The sequence below is a fragment of the Leptodactylus fuscus genome, chromosome 2, assembly GCF_031893055.1.
Source record: "Leptodactylus fuscus isolate aLepFus1 chromosome 2, aLepFus1.hap2, whole genome shotgun sequence".
Classification (NCBI taxonomy): Eukaryota; Metazoa; Chordata; class Amphibia; order Anura; family Leptodactylidae; genus Leptodactylus; species Leptodactylus fuscus.
The window spans coordinates 110212355-110232097 of NC_134266.1; the positions used below are offsets into that span (position 1 = coordinate 110212355).

The 19743-nt window shown below is 42.9% G+C and overlaps 1 protein-coding gene across 1 annotated transcript in view; it reads right to left on the reverse strand.

Annotated features, from left to right (window-relative positions):
- The window catches only part of KDM5B (lysine demethylase 5B), a 50172-nt gene extending 32940 nt beyond the window's left edge, over positions 1 to 17232 (reverse strand). Inside the window, exons 1-5 of the mRNA XM_075264376.1 lie at positions 16859 to 17232; positions 5423 to 5500; positions 2909 to 3031; positions 2621 to 2791; positions 944 to 994 (exon numbers count right to left, since the gene is read on the reverse strand). Of these exons, the coding sequence (XP_075120477.1) occupies positions 944 to 994; positions 2621 to 2791; positions 2909 to 3031; positions 5423 to 5500; positions 16859 to 16993 (558 nt within the window). The 5' untranslated portion in view covers positions 16994 to 17232. The remainder of the gene's footprint in view (positions 1 to 943; positions 995 to 2620; positions 2792 to 2908; positions 3032 to 5422; positions 5501 to 16858) is intronic.
- Between the last annotated feature and the right edge of the window lie 2511 nt (positions 17233 to 19743).

Sequence of the window (19743 nt, forward strand, 5' to 3'; positions counted from 1 at the left end):
TCTGCGTCTCCTAAGGGTTAGGATGTACATCCTTCAAATCTATTTTTAACAAGTCATTACTTCTAAAGGAAGACCTGGGACTGGTAGGCTCTGTCGAACTTTCTAAATATATGACAGTAGGTCAAATAGTAGCTTAACTTGTTCACAGCGGCACAGCTTATATAACATTCCAACAAATCATTTTACTGTTTTCTATGAAGTTGTGGGTTACTGTTATCAGATAGGAAAAAGGCCCAGTGTACTACAAGTTTTGACAGTCTTTTTGCAGGAATTATTGGTTTAAAGGGATTCTATCACTAGATTTAGGCAAATTTGTCTAACAACAAGTTGGAATAGCCTTTTGAAATACAAACTTTAATCTTATATGCTAATTCTTTGCATGGAGCACAGGGTGTTACCCTTGTGCTCCAAGCACTGAACCATCATATCCCATATCCCGCCTCCTCTGGCCGCTACACGCCGCTTCATCTGAGCAATTTTCTATGTTCTGGGATTTGTCAGAAACCAAGCCATTATTTCCTTATTGTGGCTGGGTTATCTTCTCAGAAATTAGAATAACATTACATAACGCTTATTACAGTAAGAACCTGATACCTGCAGGGAATAGAGATCAAGTCTATCTGTTGATTCCAAAAACAGCAGAAAGTAGCAAACACTATACTGCACATTATACATAGCTGGAAGTGGATGGTTTCATGCATTGTGCAGTAGCCAGGCTGTTCTATTGTAGGTTTAACCACTGCACAATGGAGGTTTATAATGTAAAGTCTTGGATAACCCACCATCTCTAACTGCAATTAAGTGAAACCATGAATAGCAGCGTCTTACTCTCCCTTATATGAATACAAAAATTAAAGTGCTAGTTCTCCAAATACATTTTCCAGGTTAGTATACATAAGATCAAATAAAACCAATCAAACAAACAAATTTAAACATTGCATACCTGTTCTGAGTTGTTCTCATCATTGAGCATTTTGGTACATGACTCTGGAGGCTGTAGAAAGAATACAATCATTTTCAAATACAGACACCAAGAGTTAGTTATTTCAATTTAAGCAAATACCTAAAAACTAAGGGATTGACTGATCACCACTAGTTCTGGATTCAACCCCTTATGGACACAGAACGTCACTTCAGATTGGCCTGTGGTTCCCAGAATGGGCAGGCAGTAGGTGGGGTTTTGCCTTTATTGCATCAACTGTTTACTCAGTTTGGCGTGTCGCTATTATCACAGTGGATATGATATCAGTGTGATAGGTGATTCCTCAGGCAAGCCCGACAGGAGTGGAGGAGTAGGGAGTAAGCGCGCACACCAACGTATGATCTTGAACAGTTTATTAAACACGACACGTTTCGGGCATCTGCCCTTTCTCAAGTGTGATACAAACTGTGTAGTGGTGAATACCAATATGCTGCTTCGCTTCTGCGTGAAGCAGAAGCGAAGCAGCATATTGGTATTCACCACTACACAGTTTGTATCACACTTGAGAAAGGGCAGATGCCCGAAACGCGTCGTGTTTAATAAACTGTTCAAGATCATACGTTGGTGTGCGCGCTTACTCCCTACTCCTCCACTCCTGTCGGGCTTGCCTGAGGAATCACCTATCATTGCATCACGCTCTTTCACAGTGTAAGGGAAAGAGCTGCTGCTATAACACCTTTTATATGCTCATATGGAGTTGTGACTATTTCACAACACCAATAGGTAAGAGACTAACTACATATCATCACCAAGAGTGTTTATAATTACTACACTATATTGGCGCTCGGTGTCTCTCCCATTTTATCTTTTTATGATATCAGTGTGTCTCTGTATCTGAGAAGCTGTAAGTTCTCATCCCTAATCACAATTTTAGTGTTAAAAACGCGTAGGAAACATGTTTGTGAACATGCATGAAATGTGTGCAGGCTTAGGTATTCGTGGTTCGTCATCAGCTCTAAGAAGGGTCCACTCTAGTACTTCCATGCATGATGCTGCTATCATAACACTATAGTGTCCTGATTTGGCTATTACAACATTATACAGATCAATACCTTTAATGTTAATAATTTTAACTATTTATTATTATTCTTTGCTAGCACATTTTTGTTGAGCACTACTTATATAATTTATTTTTATCAGCTAACAATAAAAGACAGACAGACAGACAGACAGAGATAGATAGATAGATAGATAGATAGATAGATAGATAGATAGATAGATAGATAGATAGATAGATAGATAGATAGGAATTTTATTTTTTTTATGGAAATTTGGAAAACAAATCTCAATTTTCAAAATGTGAATCCACAGACATGCGACCCAATTTTGGAAACTACACCACTCAAGGAGTTTATCAAGTGGCATAGTGAATATTTTTAACCCTTGAGTGTTGCATTAATTTAGTTTCCAGAAATTAAATGAACAGTGAACAAAAAGTGAAAAGCTAAAAACCCCAATCGGAGGTCACCTCTAACTGGGGAAGAATGTAACATCTGTTGGCTGTAAGTTACAACCGGGGAAGAATGGAATAGCTGTACACGCACTACTGATGCCAGCTACTCAAATACAGTATTTGCAATTTAACATATAGAAAATGTGACTGACGCAAAAATAAATAAATAAAAATGTGATGCTCACCAGTAAACTAGCTCCAGCCTGAAACAAGTTGTAAGGGTAGAGTATACGTTCATAATGACCACGAATATGTGACCCAATGGCTTTCCCCGTTGAAAAGCCCATTTTTACAGCAATCTTAGTCCATTTTCTCTCTCTGCATACCAAATCAAAACCACCTTCATCAGCCACCAACTGCAGTGAAAAGAAAACAAAGTTAAACCTCAGAATGCTAAATTACTCTTCCACACTTCAGAAGGCAATTCTTCCTCTGATCAAAGCCACTTAGAATTTGTCATTGATTTTTCCCACCTTATTTAGCTGAAATAAATCCAGTATTTTTCGTTCAACATGAGGTATTTTCAGAGTGCATCCCTGCAGTTCCCAGAACTTGGCAATCTGATCCAAGAAATTCAACTTCACCCTGGTCTGAGCCTGAGAAAACCAATAAATAATGTCACTTTTGTCATATACTTTACGATTTTCCAGAAGTTGGATATTGAGGACTTATCCTTGGAATAGTAGGTCATCTATAGTTGACCATTGAGGGTCTGACACCCTGGAACCACACATATCATCTGCTCAAAGTGACTGCACATTCATTTGTCACATAGTCTGTTTGCAGCTCAGTCTCTTTCAAGTGAATGGAGCTAAGATGCAACACGAAGCGCAACAGTTTGCATTATTTTATAGGCGCCACTTCACAGATTTCAGCACATCTGGAACTTTCTATTTATTTCCAGTTTCCCAGTACATTGTACAGAATATTAAATGGTTCTATTATGAAGTACAACTTATGCCGCAAAAAAAAAATGAATCCCTCATACGGCTGTGATCAGGAAAAAATAAGAATGGTATGGCTCTTAGAAAGCAGAATTTAACCTATTCTTGCCAGTGGCATTTTCGGTTTTTGACTTCCCATCTTCCAAACCCCATAACTTTTTTTTATTTTACCGCTCACAGAGCCATATAAGGGCTTAAAGGGGTTGGCCACTTTCAGACCAATATTGAAAAACAAATGTACAATAAAAAGTTGTACAATTTTCCAATATACTTTCTGTATCAATTCCTCACGGTTCTCTAGATCTTGGCTTGCTGTCATTCATTCTGTTACTTCTAGAAGATAAAACTCTGACCATGGTCATGTGATTTACGGTCCATGGTCATGTGATGAGCACACAGGTGCACAGCTGACTACCAGGCAGAAGTCTGATTATTGTGCTGTGACTAGAACGAGCGGCACCTGTGTGCTCATCACATGACCATGAAAGGCTATTCTTCTCCTACCTTTAGATGTCTTCTCTGCGCCGCCGTTCGATATAAATCCCGGTTTTCGTCAGTATGCAAATGAGTTATCTCGCTGCACTGGGGGCGGACCCCAGCGCTCAAACAGCACTGGGGGCGTCCCCAATGCTGCGAGAGAACTCTCCAGCGCCACCTCCATCTTCTTCAGGAATGGGTCTTCTTTGCATCTTCTTCCGGCGGTGGCTTCAAGCTTCTAGGCCCTGGGCAAAGCCGACTGCGCATCCCCGCAGCCACAAGAAAATGGCCGCTTACACAGTATTGTAAGCGGCCATTTTCTTGTGGCCAGCGGGCATTCGGCTGTCCGAGGCCTAGAAGTTTGAAGCAACTGCCGGAAGAAGATGCGAAGAAGACCCATTCTTGAAGAAGATGGAAGCGGGATTATATACCGAACGGCGGCGGCGAGAAGACATCTAAAGGTAGGAGAAGAATAGCCTTTCTTAATATCGGCTTTCCCGATCTGTGCCCCGTGTAAAGCGCTATTGGTCCCAGTACCGTAGCGCTTTACAGTCAGAAGGGCGTTCCTGACACTCTGTCAGGAACGTCCTTCTGCCCAGCAGCGCCTGACGCGCTGTAGATTGTGAGTGGGGAAGATGGGGAGGAACGCCCCCTCCCCTCCTGATAATACTCGTATATGGACGAGCAATGTGAGTAGAGGGAGGAGGCGTTCTTCCCTGCTCACACAGTACAGCGCGATAGGCGCTGCTGTGGAGAAGGACGTTCCTGACAGAGTGTCAGGAACGCCCTTCTGACTGTAAAGCGCTACGGTACCGGGACCGATAGCGCTTCATACAGGGCACAGATCGGGAAAGCCAATAGTGCGCTGAATTCAGCGCACTGTCAGCTTTCCAGAAGTATATAGAACTGCATGTGCCCAAATCTATGAAAGGTCCTCTTTAAGGCTATTCCTACATGGTAGGCATAAAAAAAATTGAGTTTTAATGATAGGATCCCTTTAAAGACCAAACATCCTCTGTAATCGTGTGGAAGATGTCAACAAAGGGTTAATAAGGAAAAAAATCAAAAAAATTGCTTGCTACTCCACTGACTCTAGAACATCTGGATTTTTTTTTCCTAGTTCCCACCATTTCTGGGCACTCTGTGTTTTTAGTTTCAGCACCTAATATTCCAACCAGGCTTTCTGCTGTCAGGTTGGCAGTCCTTGACTGTGTTCCAGCGCAGGGACGTCAACTTGACAGTAGAATGTCTGATTAGCATATTTGGTACTGAAACTAACAGCAAAAACTGCTCAAGAAGAGTGAGGACTAGAATAAAAATTCCAAATACAACAGAAACTGTGAAGCAGAATCTACTGAAGAATACAAAGTATAGGAGTTGGTGGATGTGGTGAGAAGTCTTTTTTTAAAAAAACAACTACTGCTACTATAGATTGTGGCGGGTTAACCACCAGGAAGGATTTTCAGTGATTAACCCATTGCAATGTGTGTCCCCAGCCTTAAACACAATAGCTAACAGAGTATAATGATTCTAACAACAAAATAACTAATAAAACAACCACATTACCTCAAGTTCATTAAGTCTTTGGATGCGTGGAGTGAAGTGAAGTTTATCAACATCACAAGCAAATGGAGGTTGCCAATCCTGAAGAAGACAAATTGAAAAGACACACTAAATCAGTTATTTTTTTAATTCTTTCCTGCATCTGTACATAATCTATACACAATCCACCGTTTTAACAACAGTTTCACATTTTGTCATAGATATATGGTAAAGACTGCTATGTTGTTACATACTTGTCACTGTTGAAAGGAAAAATGGGTACTTTAACGCTTTGTTCCTCTTTGATCCGTAAATTTTCCCCTTTTTTGGTGTTGGAAATAGATGTACATTATGAAACTTAAAGAGGACCTTTCATGGTCCGGGGCACAGGCAGTTCTATATACTGCTGGAAAGCCGACAGTGCGCTGAATTCAGCGCACTGTCGGCTTTCCCGATCTGTGCCCTGGGTAAAGAGCTATTGGTCCCGGTACTGTAGCGCTTTACAGTCAGAAGGGCGTTACTGACAGTCAGTCAGGCATGTCCTTTTCCACAGCAGCGCCTATCGCGTTGTACAGTGTGAGCAGGGAGGAACTCCCCCTCCCTCTGCTCACAGTGCTCGTCCATAGACAAGTATTATCAGGAGGGGAGGGGGTGTTCCTCCCCGCTCACACTTTACAGCACGATAGGCGCTGCTTTGAAGAAGGACGTACCTGACCGTCAGGAACACCCTTCTGACTGTAAAGAGCTACGGTATTGGGACCGATAGCTCTTTACCCGGGGCACAGATCGGGAAAGCCGACAGTGCGGTGAATTCAACGCACTGTCGGCTTTCCAGCAGTATATAGAACGGCCTGTGCCCAAATCGGTGAAAGGTCCTCTTTAAATGGGTTGGCCACTATCAGAAAAAAAAATTGAGACCCCTACATCATTGTTTGTATAAAAAAAAAAAAAGTTGTACAATTTTTCCAATATACTTTCTGTATCAATTCCTCACAGTTTTCTAGATCTCTCCTTGCTGTTGTTCATTCTGCTCACCTCTAGCAGATAAAATTCTGACCATGGTCGTGAGATGTAAATGTGAGGAATTCATGCAGAAATTATATTAGAAGACTGTAAAACATTTTTTTATACAAACAATAATATTGGTGTCTCTATATTGGTATGAAAGTGGACAACACCTTTAACTATCATATTTTTCAGATTATAAGACACATCCATACTTTAAAACATAAAAAGGGAGAATATTTTATTTTACTTACTGTGCACTTCTAAAGAGTAATATTCACATGATATAGGCGGTAGAAATATAGTACCACAATATCCCCAAATGCCAGTGCACCACTACTTAGGGGGTACACTTACCATGAGGTGAGGTTTTCAAAAAAAAAAAAAACGCTGAAGCCCAGTCACAGGCCTCAGCAAGGACCCCTGGAGTACATGATCTCAGACAGATATTTGAGAACACCTGGGGACCACCAGGTGCGGTAAAGTATGCCCAGGAGAGGTGAGGCATTTTGAGTAGAACGTTTTACTCAACTCCACTCCTCCCAAATATAATCTACCATATCTCTGCTTTATATTGGCATAATCTTTTAATCGCCCTTTCATTTATTTTGAATGTTAGAAGGCGTACAAGTGTAACGATGATTTCCAGATTTGCAAGAAAATTTCCCAAACTAATATCTAAGGGACCACTTCACTTCTGAAAGGGAACATAAAGGTCTGTATATTAGAAACCCCCCCCCCCATAAATCACCCCATTTTCAAAATAGCATTTGGGGAGTTTGTTGACTCTTTAAGCATTTAATGGAAATTAAAACAATATGGAGGTGAAATTTAGACATTTCATTTTTTTCACTAATACATTCATTTAGCCTTAACAAATTCACAAGAGATTAAAATGCTATTTTTTTGTCCCTAACACGTAGGAATAGCCTTAAGAAAGGCTATTCTTCTCCGCGACGCTGTTCAGTAGAAAGCCCGGTTTTCTTCTGTATGCAAATGAGTTATCTTGCAGCACTGGGGGCGTTACCAATGCTGTGAGAGAAATCTCCAGCGCCGCCTCTACATACAGAAGAAAGCCGGGATTTCTACCGAACAGCGGCGAGGAGAAGACATCTAAAGGTAGGAGAAGAATAGCCTTTCTTAAGGCTATTCCTACGTGGTAGGCAGAAAAAAAATTAAGTTTTAATGATAGGATCCCTTTAAAGACCTAACATCCTCTGTAATCGTGTGGAAGATGTCAACAAAGGGTTAAAAAGGAAAAATCAAAAAAATTGCTTGCTACTCCACTGACGCAAGAACATCTGGATTTTTTTTCCTAGTTCCCACCATTTCTTGGCACTCTGTGTTTTTAGTTTCAGCACCTAATATTCCAACAAGGCTTTCTGCCGTCAGTCCTTGACTATGTTCCAGCCCAGGGCCGTCAACCTGACAGTAGAATGTCTGATTAGCATATTTGGTACTGAAACTAACAGCAAAAACTGCTCAAGAAGAGTGAGGACTAGAATAAAAATTCCAACTAGACCAGAAACGGTGAAGCAGAATCTACTGAAGGACACAAAGTATTCCTACGTGTTAGGGACAAAAAAATAGCATTTTAATGATTGAATCCCTTTAAAGGCTATTCAGGCACCGCTAGTGTTATTTTAACCCCCCCCCATTTTAAAATAAAACCCTAAAACATGTATGTAGATCATACTTATCGTGCACGGTGGGCGGTGATGCACGATCCGATGTCATCTTCTGGCACGCCTTCCTCTTCTTTCTTCTTCTTTCGGCGACGCCCTCCGATCCGGGTTCTTCCTCAGCTTCACTGTCATCTTCTTCTGGCAGTTCAAATCCAGTGCTTGCGCACTGTTATTGAGAAAAATGGTGCCGGAGCGTGCGCAGTAGCTCCGTAGGGAGCGCTACTGCGCACGCCCCGAATTTGAAGCAATCGGATTTGAACCACCGGAAGAAGACGACAGTGAAGCCGGGAAAGAGCCAGTACCGGAGGGAGTTGCCGAAAGAAGAAGAAAGAAGAGGAAGGCGACATGGTTTTTTGACTGAGTTTTTGCTAAAACCGCAAGCGTTTTTTTTAAAGGGAAGTTTCCAGGTCGATACAGTCTGCTGGAGGGGAAAAAAAAAAACAAAAAACATAACACGGCATATGATACTGTCATAGATATTTAATTGGTAAAATCGGGTCCATTGGCTTGGAAAATATGGCTTGCAATGGGTTTGAAAACTAGCTAACCCCTCTGTGACACAGGGTGTACTAGTATGACCTGGCTGCCTGGTACTTGGCGTAAGAGGATGTACCTCCAGTGATGGCCATCCATGCCCACTTTGTGGAAAAACCACAACACGGACACGTCACGATTTCCAAAACCGGCGCGGTTTAGGAAAATGCAGCATGTCAATTATATCCACGGAAACACCGGCGGTTTGCCCATAGGTATAATAGTAACAGAAAGGCAGCGGAGTAAAACTCTGCAAACTGTTTAAAGCGCTGCGGGAAGAACCGCGATCCGTTGCCGCTGCAGTTTTTCCCGCAGCACTTTATAGCTGCAGGTCGTTCACCTTAGCCCAAAGTGTGTCTTAGCCTAAAACGAACAGCAACGATTGCTTGGAAACAGTGGAGGTTAGAGAAAAAATTCCAACTGCCCTGGAACCAGAGTCTAACAACCTGAATGGGTAGAGGAGATGAAAGATCCTTAACCCCATAGAGACACAGCCCAAAAGTGACTTAAGGACCAGGCCTCTTTTTTCAAAACTGACATGTGTCACTTTAAATGTCAATAACTTTGAGACGCTTTAACTTATACAAGTGATTCTGAGATTGTTTTTTCGTAACACATTGTACTTCATGTCAGTAGTAAATTTTCGACAATATGTTTTGTCTTTAATTATGAAAAAATAGGAAATTTGGTGAAAATTTTGAAAAAAATGCAGTTTTCAAACTTTGAAATTGCAAGCCTTTCAAATAGAAAGTCATACTACCCAAATTTTTTCATAAATATAATTAACCATGTCTCATATTTATGTGGCAATCAAATTTTAAGCACCCTTTCATTTTTTTCAGAAATTATAAGGCTTACAAGTCAAGCAGTAATTTTCCAAATTTTCAAGAAAATTTCCAAAACACATTTTTCAAGGGACTAGTTCAGTTCTGAAGGGAAATTGAAAGGCCTCTCTAATAAAACCCCCCAAAAGTCACCCCATTCTAAAAACTGCACTCCTGAAAGAATCCAAAACAGCAGTTAGAAAGTTTCTTAACCCTTTCAGCATTTCACAGCAATTACAACAAAATGGAGGTCAAATTTACATTTTTCAATTTCTGTCACTAATATATTCATTTAGCCCTAGAATTTACACATTTACTAAGGGTTAAAGGAGAAACTGCACCCCACATTTTGTTACACAATTTCTCCCGAACACGACAATACCCCATATGTGCTGGTACCCTAATGTACGGGCACACAATCGCTCTCAGAACGGATGGAGCGCTAATTGGATTTTGTAGGCCAGATTTTGCTAGAATACTTTTCAGGCACCATGTCCCATTTGCAGAGCCCCCAAGGTGCCAAAACAGGGGAAACCCCCAAAATGTCACCCCATTTTGGAAACTAGACCCCTCAAGGAATTTATCAAGGGGTATAGTGAGCCCTTTGACCCTACAGGTGTTTCACAGATTTTTTTACCGTTGAGATGTGAAAATGAAAAATTACTCTTTTTATAATAAAATGTCACTGTAGCCCCAAATTTTTCATCTTCACAAGGGGTTAAAGGAAAAATTGCTCCACAAATTTTGTTACACAGTTTCTCCCGAACACGACAATACCACATATGTTCTGTTACCCTAATGTACGGGCACACGGTCGCTCTCAGAGCGGATGGAGCGCTAATTGGATTTTGTAGGCCAGATGTTGCTACAATACTTTTCAGGCACCATGTCCTGTTTGCAGAGCCCCCAAGGTGCCAAAACAGTGGAAACCCCCAAAATGTCACCCCATTTTGGAAACTAGACCCCTCAAGGAATTTACCAAGGGGTATAGTGAGCACTTGGACCATACAGGAGTGTAACAGAATTGGCCCAACAAAAGGAAAAGTGACATTTTTTGCTATAAAATGTTGCTTTAACCTCAAATTTTGCATTTCCACAAGGGGTTAAAAGAGAAAATGCACCCCAAAAATTGTCAAGCATTTTCTCCCAACTACAGAAATGCCTCATATGTGGATGTAAAGTGATGTATGGGCACACTGTAGGGTCCAGAGCTGAAGGATCTCTATTGGGATTTTGGAGGGCAAATTTAGCTGAAATCTGTTTCAGGCACCATGTTGCATTTGGAGAGCCCCTGAAGTGCTAGAACAGTGGAAACCCCCCCAAAATGACCCCATTTTGAAAACTAGACCACTCAAGGAATTTATAAAGGGGTTTAGTGAGCACTTGGACCCTACAGGTGTTTCACAGATTTTTTTTACCATTGAGATGTGAAAATGAAAAATTACTTTTTTTCCAATAAATCGTCCATTTAGCACCATATTTTTAATTTTTGCAAGTAGTTAGAGAATTAAGAGCCCCCCCAGTTTGTTACACAATTTCTCCTGAACATGGCAATACCCCATATGTGGCCATAATCTGCTGTATGAGTAAATGGTGGGGCTCAGAATGGAAAGATGGCTATTTGGCTTTTGAGGGCAGTTTTCAGGTGCTATGTCGCATTTGCTGAGCCCCTAAAGTACCAATACAATGGAAACCCCTCAAAAGTTACCCCATTTTAGAAACTACACCCGTCAAGGAATGAATCAAGGGGTATTATCATTTTGAGCCTAAAAAATGCTTCCCAAAAATTAATGTACAAAATGAAAATTTTAATTTTTAAAGAAATATGTCATTTCGGTGCCCAATACGTTGCACCCACTTTGTATTGTCAGAGACCTGCACTCCTAAAACTATTAAGTGGGCGATCCCGAGGGGCAAAAAATTATATATGTGGGTGTAAACTGCTGCTTGGGCATACAGCAGGGCTCAGAAGGGAAGGAGCACTGAGCTTTTTAGCTTTTGGGGTACAGATTTAGAGGGACTTTCTGGGCGCCATGTTGTTTTTGCAGAGCCCTGGAGGTACCAGTGAACTGGAATTCCCCAAGAAGTGACCCCATTTTGTAAGGGCAATTTTAGGGTCTCTGCAAAAGTGTCATGGCATCCAAAAAAAAAACCCCAAACCGTCTAAGTCTGTGCTACAAAAACCAAATAACCCTTCTTCCCTTCTGTGTCTGGCTGTGCCCTAATATCAGTTTATTCCCACATATGACATTACGTGCATTATCCTGGGTACACCAGTGTCATACATGTGTCATACATGTGGCATAAACTGCAGTTTGGGCACACAGCAGGGCGCAGAAGGGAAGGAGCGCGATGAGGCTTTTGGAGTACAGATTCAGATGTTTGGTATCTGGACGCAATGTCATGTTTGTAGAGTCTGTAAGGTACCGGAAAAGTGGATTCCACAAAGGAGTGACCCCAGTTTGAAAACTGCACCCCTCAAAGAATTTATCAGGGGGTGTAGTGAGTATTAGTATCCCAGACGTGACTGCACAGCGGATGGCGAAGAGGGAATATATAAGCAGTGCGGAGAACATTGCAAACACCAAATTGCCTACTATGTCCCCGTAGCTCCTATGATTGGGGGAGTCACTCTGGGGGGTCACTTTGGGGTCACTTCTGGTGTCTTTTCGTTCATAAGCTGTAAATCTGGGGTGTCCCCTGATATTCGCTCGCACAGCTTATATATTCTCTACCTGATGCAGCCAGTCGTGTTCTAATAATTTGGCGGTTTTTGCGGGCTTTTGTTCTTGCATTACTAGATGCTGTATTTTCTTTATTTTTCTGGTGACGTGGCCATATAAGGGCTTGTTGTTTGCGGGATGCGATGTATTTTGTAATGACACCATTTTTGAGTGCCTACAACTTACCGAATACAATTTATTAACTCTTTTTTTGCTGGATTAAAAAAAAAAAATCAATTCCGGTATTGCGTTTTACCTTTTAAATTTTTCGCCATGCAGCGTACAGTATAACTAACATATTATCTTTATTCTGCGGGTCGGTACGGTTACGGCGATACCTCATTTATATTATTTTTTTATGCAATACTAATTCTGCAGAATAAAAACACATTTGGAGACATAAATCAATGTTTTTTGCATCGCCATATTTTGAGAGGCGTAACATTTTTATTTTTTCTTTGACAGTGTTGGTTGAGGGCTTATTTTTTGCGGGACAATGTGTGCTTTTTATTGGTACTGTTGTGAGGTGCATTTGACTTTTTGATCACTTTTTATAGCACATTCTGTAAGGTGAGATGGCGAAAAATCACTACTTCCGGCGGGTTTTTTCCGTTTTTTTTTTCTGTGGTTCACCGTGTACATTAAATATTGTTTCAGTTTTATTATACAGATTGTTACGGACGCGGTGATACCAAATATGTATTGTTTTTATTAATTTTTAGGGGTTTTTTTCTATATAATTCATTTTCTATAGAGAAAAAGGGTTTTTGGGCTTTATAACTTTATTAATTGTTTCAAAACACTTATTTTTTTTTTCCACTTTTTTTTTTTTTAACTTTTTCATGTGTCCCTATGGGACACTTAGAGCAGTGATGATTGCATCACTGATGCTCTAGTTTAGAGTGAGACACAGGCTGCAGTGACAGCCTGTGTGTTATCACTCTAGAAACAGGAAGTGAGTCGTACGGACGGCACAGACTCACTTCCAGAAGACGCCGGCCAGGATACAAAGGTGAGTGGGACTCAGGGCTGGCTGGGGTCACTAAACAGACCCCTGGCCACTTAGTAGGGATACCAGCACCCCCCGATCTCGCAGCGGGGGGTGCTGGGGAACCCTACACGATCGGGCAACCCGTTGTTTGCCGTGATCATGTTTGATCACGGCAATCAACGGGTTAAAACCCAAAATCGGCACTCATGTCCGATGGAGGGTGATGGAGCAGGGTGTTAGGTGTCAGATACAACTAACACCCGCTCCTAGAACGCCCGCACTGCGCTGCGGGGATTGTTTACATCCATGTGGTACTATTACCACATCGGTCGTGAAGCACTAGACATCCATGTGGTAATAGTACCACATGGGTCGGGAAGGGGTTAAGGGTTATTTCAGCCTGAAGCTGGCAGGCCCTACGTGGCATAAACGGCACAAATCCCATCCACACATTGCAGAAAATTACACAGAGGTAATGCTGCAATTTTAAAAACCATCACACTTTTGGAAATCGTAGCATGTCAATTATATCTATGGAAACACTGGTGGTTTTCCTATAGGTAGAACGGAATGGAGGAAAGCTCTGCGGACTTTTTGTGAAAAGCACTGCGGAAAAAACGCAATGCACTTCAGTCGCTTTTTTTTCCCCAGCAGCCTGCTATCATTTTCTCTCTCCACTGGGCCCTACCAGCCCCCGTCACAAGACCATCAGTATAAGGAATTAGAAAAAAGGTGAAGGTCTGCCATTCTACTAAAAGTCTAAAGCATCAAAACAGCTGAAATCTGCTCCTTCGGTCAGTGCTTTGAATATCAATATTGCATCTACCACCCAACAGTGCATAGGTAATAAAAGGGGTATTCCAGTAAAAATAATTTACTATTTATTGCCCATCGTCTATATAAATGCTAAAGGTTGTATTAGTGGGCATTCCAACCACTTGGATCCCCAAGATCACTCACATGATACATTCCTCCTGCTACAGGGTGGAGTGGTGGTGATGAATTATGGAATGAGGAATATACAAGTCAAGAAACAGCAAGGTGCAAAATCTATTATATCTCAGCAAATTTACAGGGGATGTCCATGCAAAAAAAAAAAAAAAGTTAATTTAATTTGGCCAGGGGCAGTGAAAAAAATAAAATAAAAATATCATACTCCCCCTTTCACCAGTGCTCTAGTGCCTCCCAGCACAGTCCAGTGTTTCTGGTGCACTGTCGTCTTCTGGTGGAAGTCCCCACCGAACATGACCACTGAGGACAATCAGCGGCTTCAGCGAAGGGCACGTGTCATCACTACCTGTGATGTCATGGGGTCTCTTCCTGAGGCCACTGATTTTGTTCCACCGCCACCCGGCCCATTTTAAAAAATATTTATTTTGCCCAGACAATCTCCAACTGCTGAAAGAAATGAATGCACACATGGCTTAAAAAAATGATAAAAGGTCTTTAAATTCACAGTGTACCATTTTAGAAACAAGATGATATAGACATAATACAGAATATCAAGGTATAAACACCACTTAATCTTTTTAACACACATATTACAACATCTACTAGTATTTCTACACTGCATCTACATGTCAGGTAAAAGCTAGAAAGCAGAAGAAGAGCTGACCAGGTTGTGGTTACAGTAAAGTGTAAATATATGCATGTGAGATCAGGGTGGTGGTGTCAGACAATGTATGGAAGTTTTTTTCATGCAGCATTTCTGCTGCTTTCAGCTTGTGTGTGACTGTTTGTAAAATGGTGGACGGTGCTGACTGAGAAAGATGGAGGAGAGTCAGTCTGAAAACATGGAGGGCCTAGAACTACAAGCTAGTCTTTTAAGCAAGCCAAGGTCTGACCACTCACATTACCACATCCTGCAGCTCACTAATAAAAGACTACAATGACAATATGGAGCTGCTGTAATCCTGTGCTGAGGATGCACTTCTATCTAGGCTTCACACACAAAAGCCCCAAAGTCATCAATAACCTGCTCCCTGCACTGCAATCCAGCCCAATGTAATACTAATAATTCTCCAAGAAATAAAAAGTCATCAGCTCAAACAGATGGAAAAGCAGAACCAATTGAAAACTGAGAGGCAACCTGCTGTGCACATAGCAAACATATTGCAAAAGCAACCAGGACAGCTAGAGATTAGTGGAAAAGAAATAGAAGCCTATACAAGATTAACACAAATTAAATATATTTGCTTCCCTGAAAAAAATATTCTGAAATCTTTGTGTAAAATCAACAGCAAAATGCATAAATAAAGATTCAAAGGAGCCATCTAATGTCACTAACATTATTTTATCTTTACCTTCAAACTTATTCAAGAAAAAAAAGTGAAATAAAAGAAACATTATGATGGAGCACTTCCTAGGATCTGACAAGGTGTAACAAGATATTTCCTTGCCATGTAATCGGGTCGGAGAGCTGTTTATTAGGCTTGTAGAAGTTTTAAAGATGGCTAACCAGCAGGGTGTGATCTTGATCTATCCTTCTATAATGGGATTATCAACCAGGAGCAAGGCAAACAAAAACACACACATACAACACACTGATCGTAGAATAGAAGATAGAGGAAAAATTACAATGATACAGAATAGAAAATGAGATCATAACAAAAAGACATCACAGCAAACAAAACCCTGCAAGCCAAAGGCACAAAAGAAGTGGGGGCAGGATGAGAGAAGAGACCTTCCCTATGGCCTCTGGATTCTAATGGTTTGTAGAGGACACCCATCAACACAAGTAAATGACATGATCTCCAGCAGGACATGTTGGACACGTCCTTGACTTGTGCACATAGGAGGTTTGCAAGTCCCTGGGCTTTATATTGAAGTTAAACTACAAGGAATACTTCCAGATCAGTATTTTCAGGAGCTCCAGCAACAGGAGAATCAGCTCCAGACAGCCATCACCTTCTCATCCTGGCTGGAGAGACATATACACGAGCAGGTCTCCATGTAACTGGTGGCTGCTGCACACATGAAATGGCCACTACTGCATTGTGTGTCACAGCCACCATGTCTTCCAGCCATCTCCTGCCTCACTGGGCCACCAAGTCACACCAAATTGACACACTTTCAGGGTCTTTGTCCCACCAGGTATCTACTGGAAGATAAAGGCTGCAGTTTGGGGCAACTTTTTTTTTTTCTTCCTTTTTAATGAAACGAATCTGTAGGTTATTGTAGTGCAGGGCTGCGGTGTCATGCTGTGGTAACCTCTGTGGTGTGGTGTCATGTTATGATACGGTACACCCCCCTCTCAGAGCACACAAAGGATTGGGGTCTCGGGCGCCATATTGAATACTTCCTCTAGGCCCCCAAGCAGGGTCCCCCCCTCCTCCCGAGAACACAACTAGTATTCGGGTCAGGTACAAGGCTCCTCACGAAGAAGGAGAATACTTCCGGGAGTTCACACCTCAACACGTACTAAAGGGGATGCCAACCCCCAGCTCCAGGGGCTCATCCCACACCAGCACCCCAAGATATGCCCAGCACAAGTACGTGCAGTGCCCTTTTCCTCAGGTTTTAAGACATCGCTTCTCCCCCGTGGTCCTTTTTGGGGGAACCTGAGGGGACATCTGGAGCCTGGCCGTGACGATAGTAGGATGGAAGTGATGAGCAGGAGACTGACCTAGTAAGACACCTCAAGCAGCATGAACTGACCAGAGCCCACTCCACGCGTGGACAACCTTCCTCATACTCACCGGCGGCGGCCGGACCTTGCAGATGCCGGTGCGCTCCGCAATCGGTCTGATTTTGTTGATATAGGCATAAGGGTCGGCGAACTCCTCTCTGGTGGGCTCGAACACCGGGCACTCCGGCGGGGGCACGAACTCCATCTCGCCGGGAAACAAACCCGACCAGGCTACACCGAGAAACCAAGACCCCGGTAACACCGGGCAAGCAGTCCACGAGGGAGGCGGAGCAAGCTATACCAACCGACAGAGAACGAGAGAGCGAGGCCGCAGGGAGCACAACGATGTAGAGGTGTACGTCCGCGGAGTAGGGGTGGCAGAAGACAAGTAGTCCCAGTGTGTACGCGCATCACGTCCACAGGGGGTCTCTAGCATCAATCAATGGGCACTTAGACCAGACTCTGCTCACTAGGACTGCACACTAGCCGGCCAGCTCACACGCTCAAGTCCCAGCTTTACACAAACACGCCGTAGTGAGGGTTCAATACGTAATCTCGTTATGCGAGGCTCCTAGTTCATGGTTTAGCGAAGTTCCGGGTGAACACTGGTCCGTTTAATAACAGCAAATACACCGTGTAGTTCTGTAAACCCCGTTTATTCATATCATTTTCACGTTTCTTGTCACCAGTACCACTCATAGTTTGTAAGAACTAGCGCTCCACATAAATGCAGGTCTTAATGGTGCCCCATCCCACGGCCCAGCAACCTTTGGACCCGCCTTTCACAAGTGACACATTTCATCCCACCTCGACCAACTGGCTTCCAACTGTGGGATCCACTCCTTATGTTTACATGGGCGGATGGATCTGTATACAGCTGACTGCCACACCATCTCCGGAACTCATTTTTTTAAAGAGCCTCATCTTGGTAGTGGATTGGTCGGCGGCGCCAGAGACGTCAGGCAGGGAGAGAGGCGTCTCTTACTAGCTGTATCTGGGAGTTCATTGTCTACTCGGAGCTTGTCAGCTGGTCACGTGGGCCCGGGGGAGTGGTGCTCCGGCTCGGACTGGGCGTGTCCGGTGAGGCACAGTGCCCGCCTTCTATTATGTGCTGGAGAGCACCATATGCAGCAATGCTTGGCTCTCACTACTATCACCATTGACAGTTCAGAGTACACATTCAGGTGGCTACAAGGGCGTATTGATAGAATTTTGGTGATTAGTCAGCAAAACAGAAGTGATCAAATGTGGCAACTGCAGGGAACGTAGAGCAACCGCACAATCACATTGTGTATAATAATACGTTTTATTTATATAGCGCCAACATATTCTGCAGCACTGTACAATTTGTAGGGTTCAGGTACAAACAAAAGATACATTACAGAGTGAGGGGGGTTCACATCTGTGCCCCGTCTCTGCTTTAGGCAATCCGGCTGGTTTCCGTCTTCTGCTCAAGAAAGTTTTACAGGGAATGGAAACCCGGCGGTCAGTTTTCAAACCCATTTACTTGAATGGGTTTGCAAAGTGCCCGCCCATGAGCGTCTTCTGCCTCTCCACGGTGAAACAGTTTTTTTAACCAGACACAAAGTCGGACATGCAGGACTTTGCGTCCGGTTAAAAAAAAAAGTTTATTTTTATTACAACAAAATTTTATAAGTCCTGGCAAGGACAACATCTGCAAGGAGTTTGTATGTTCTCCCCGTGTTTGCGTGTGTTTCCTCCGGGTACTCCGGTTTCCTCCCACACACCAAAGACATACTGATAGGGAATGTAGATTGTGAGCCCTATATGGGACAGTGACTGTCAATGTCTGTAAAGCGCTGCGGAATATGATGGTGAGGACAATGTGGGTCAGGTGCCTGCAAAAGTGAGGAACCAAAGGGTAAGTTCACACAGGGATTTTTGGTTAAAATCTTGACCAAAAAGACGGCTCCCGTTGAAATCAATGGGAGCCGCTCAGGAGTTTTTCCCAGCATCCGTTTCTTCCGGGTCCTGGAAAAAAAAAGCGAGGTGCTCATTCTTCAGGCCGAGTCCCCTCGCGATTCGCCTGAAGACACTCCCGACTAGGCCCATTCATTGGGCTTAATCCAGAGCGGAGTGCACGGCTGAATGCTGGTGCAGTGCACTGGCTTTCAGTCACGGCTACCGGCTTTTGGTTTGGAACCTGAGGCAGCCTCTGCCTCAGGTTCTGGACCAAAAATCGCTGTGTGAACTTACCCAAAGATGTCACAGCTGGAAGAAGTGGTCATGGTGGCCCAAAAGGAAGAGAAGGGAAATGTCAGCGATTAGTCAGAGACGTCACCTGTAAGTCACAAAATGTTACTGCACTGTATTCACCTAAAGGATAGAGGATTGATGGGGGTCTGTCTGCTGGCCTGAAAATTATTTTTTTTCTGCCCCTACTGGGAATTCAGCCTGATCATAGCTAGGCTGAATATAGGCGTTTTACTTGGTGGATAGACAAACCTGTGCTCTCATTCACTTTAATGGGAATGCCAAAGACAGCTGAAGTACAGTACTCTGCTATCTGCAGTTCTCCTATTATAGAGAATGGGAGCCTGGGTTCCTCCTTTCACAAAGTGGATGTATTGGGCCCCGTTCACACGGGGTGCGGAATGGTGGATTTTGGTCCTGAACTGACGTGGGAATTGAATGGGCCTAGTACGGAGGGTGCTGCCGCGAGGCGGATGCCGGGGCTGAATCCAGAAAAAAGTAAGCTAGTGGTCTACATAGACCGCTATTGTGAGGGGTGGATTCAGCGCCAAAATCCGCCCCCTCTTGCCCCGTGTGAACCAGCCCTTAAAGGGGCTCTATCAGCAAAATTATGCTGTATGAGCCCCACATATGCATGAATAGCCTTTAAAAAGGCTATTCAGGCACCGCTAATCTTATTTTAACCCCCTCTCCCGTATTAAAATAAAACTATAAAAACATATATGTAAATCATACCTATCG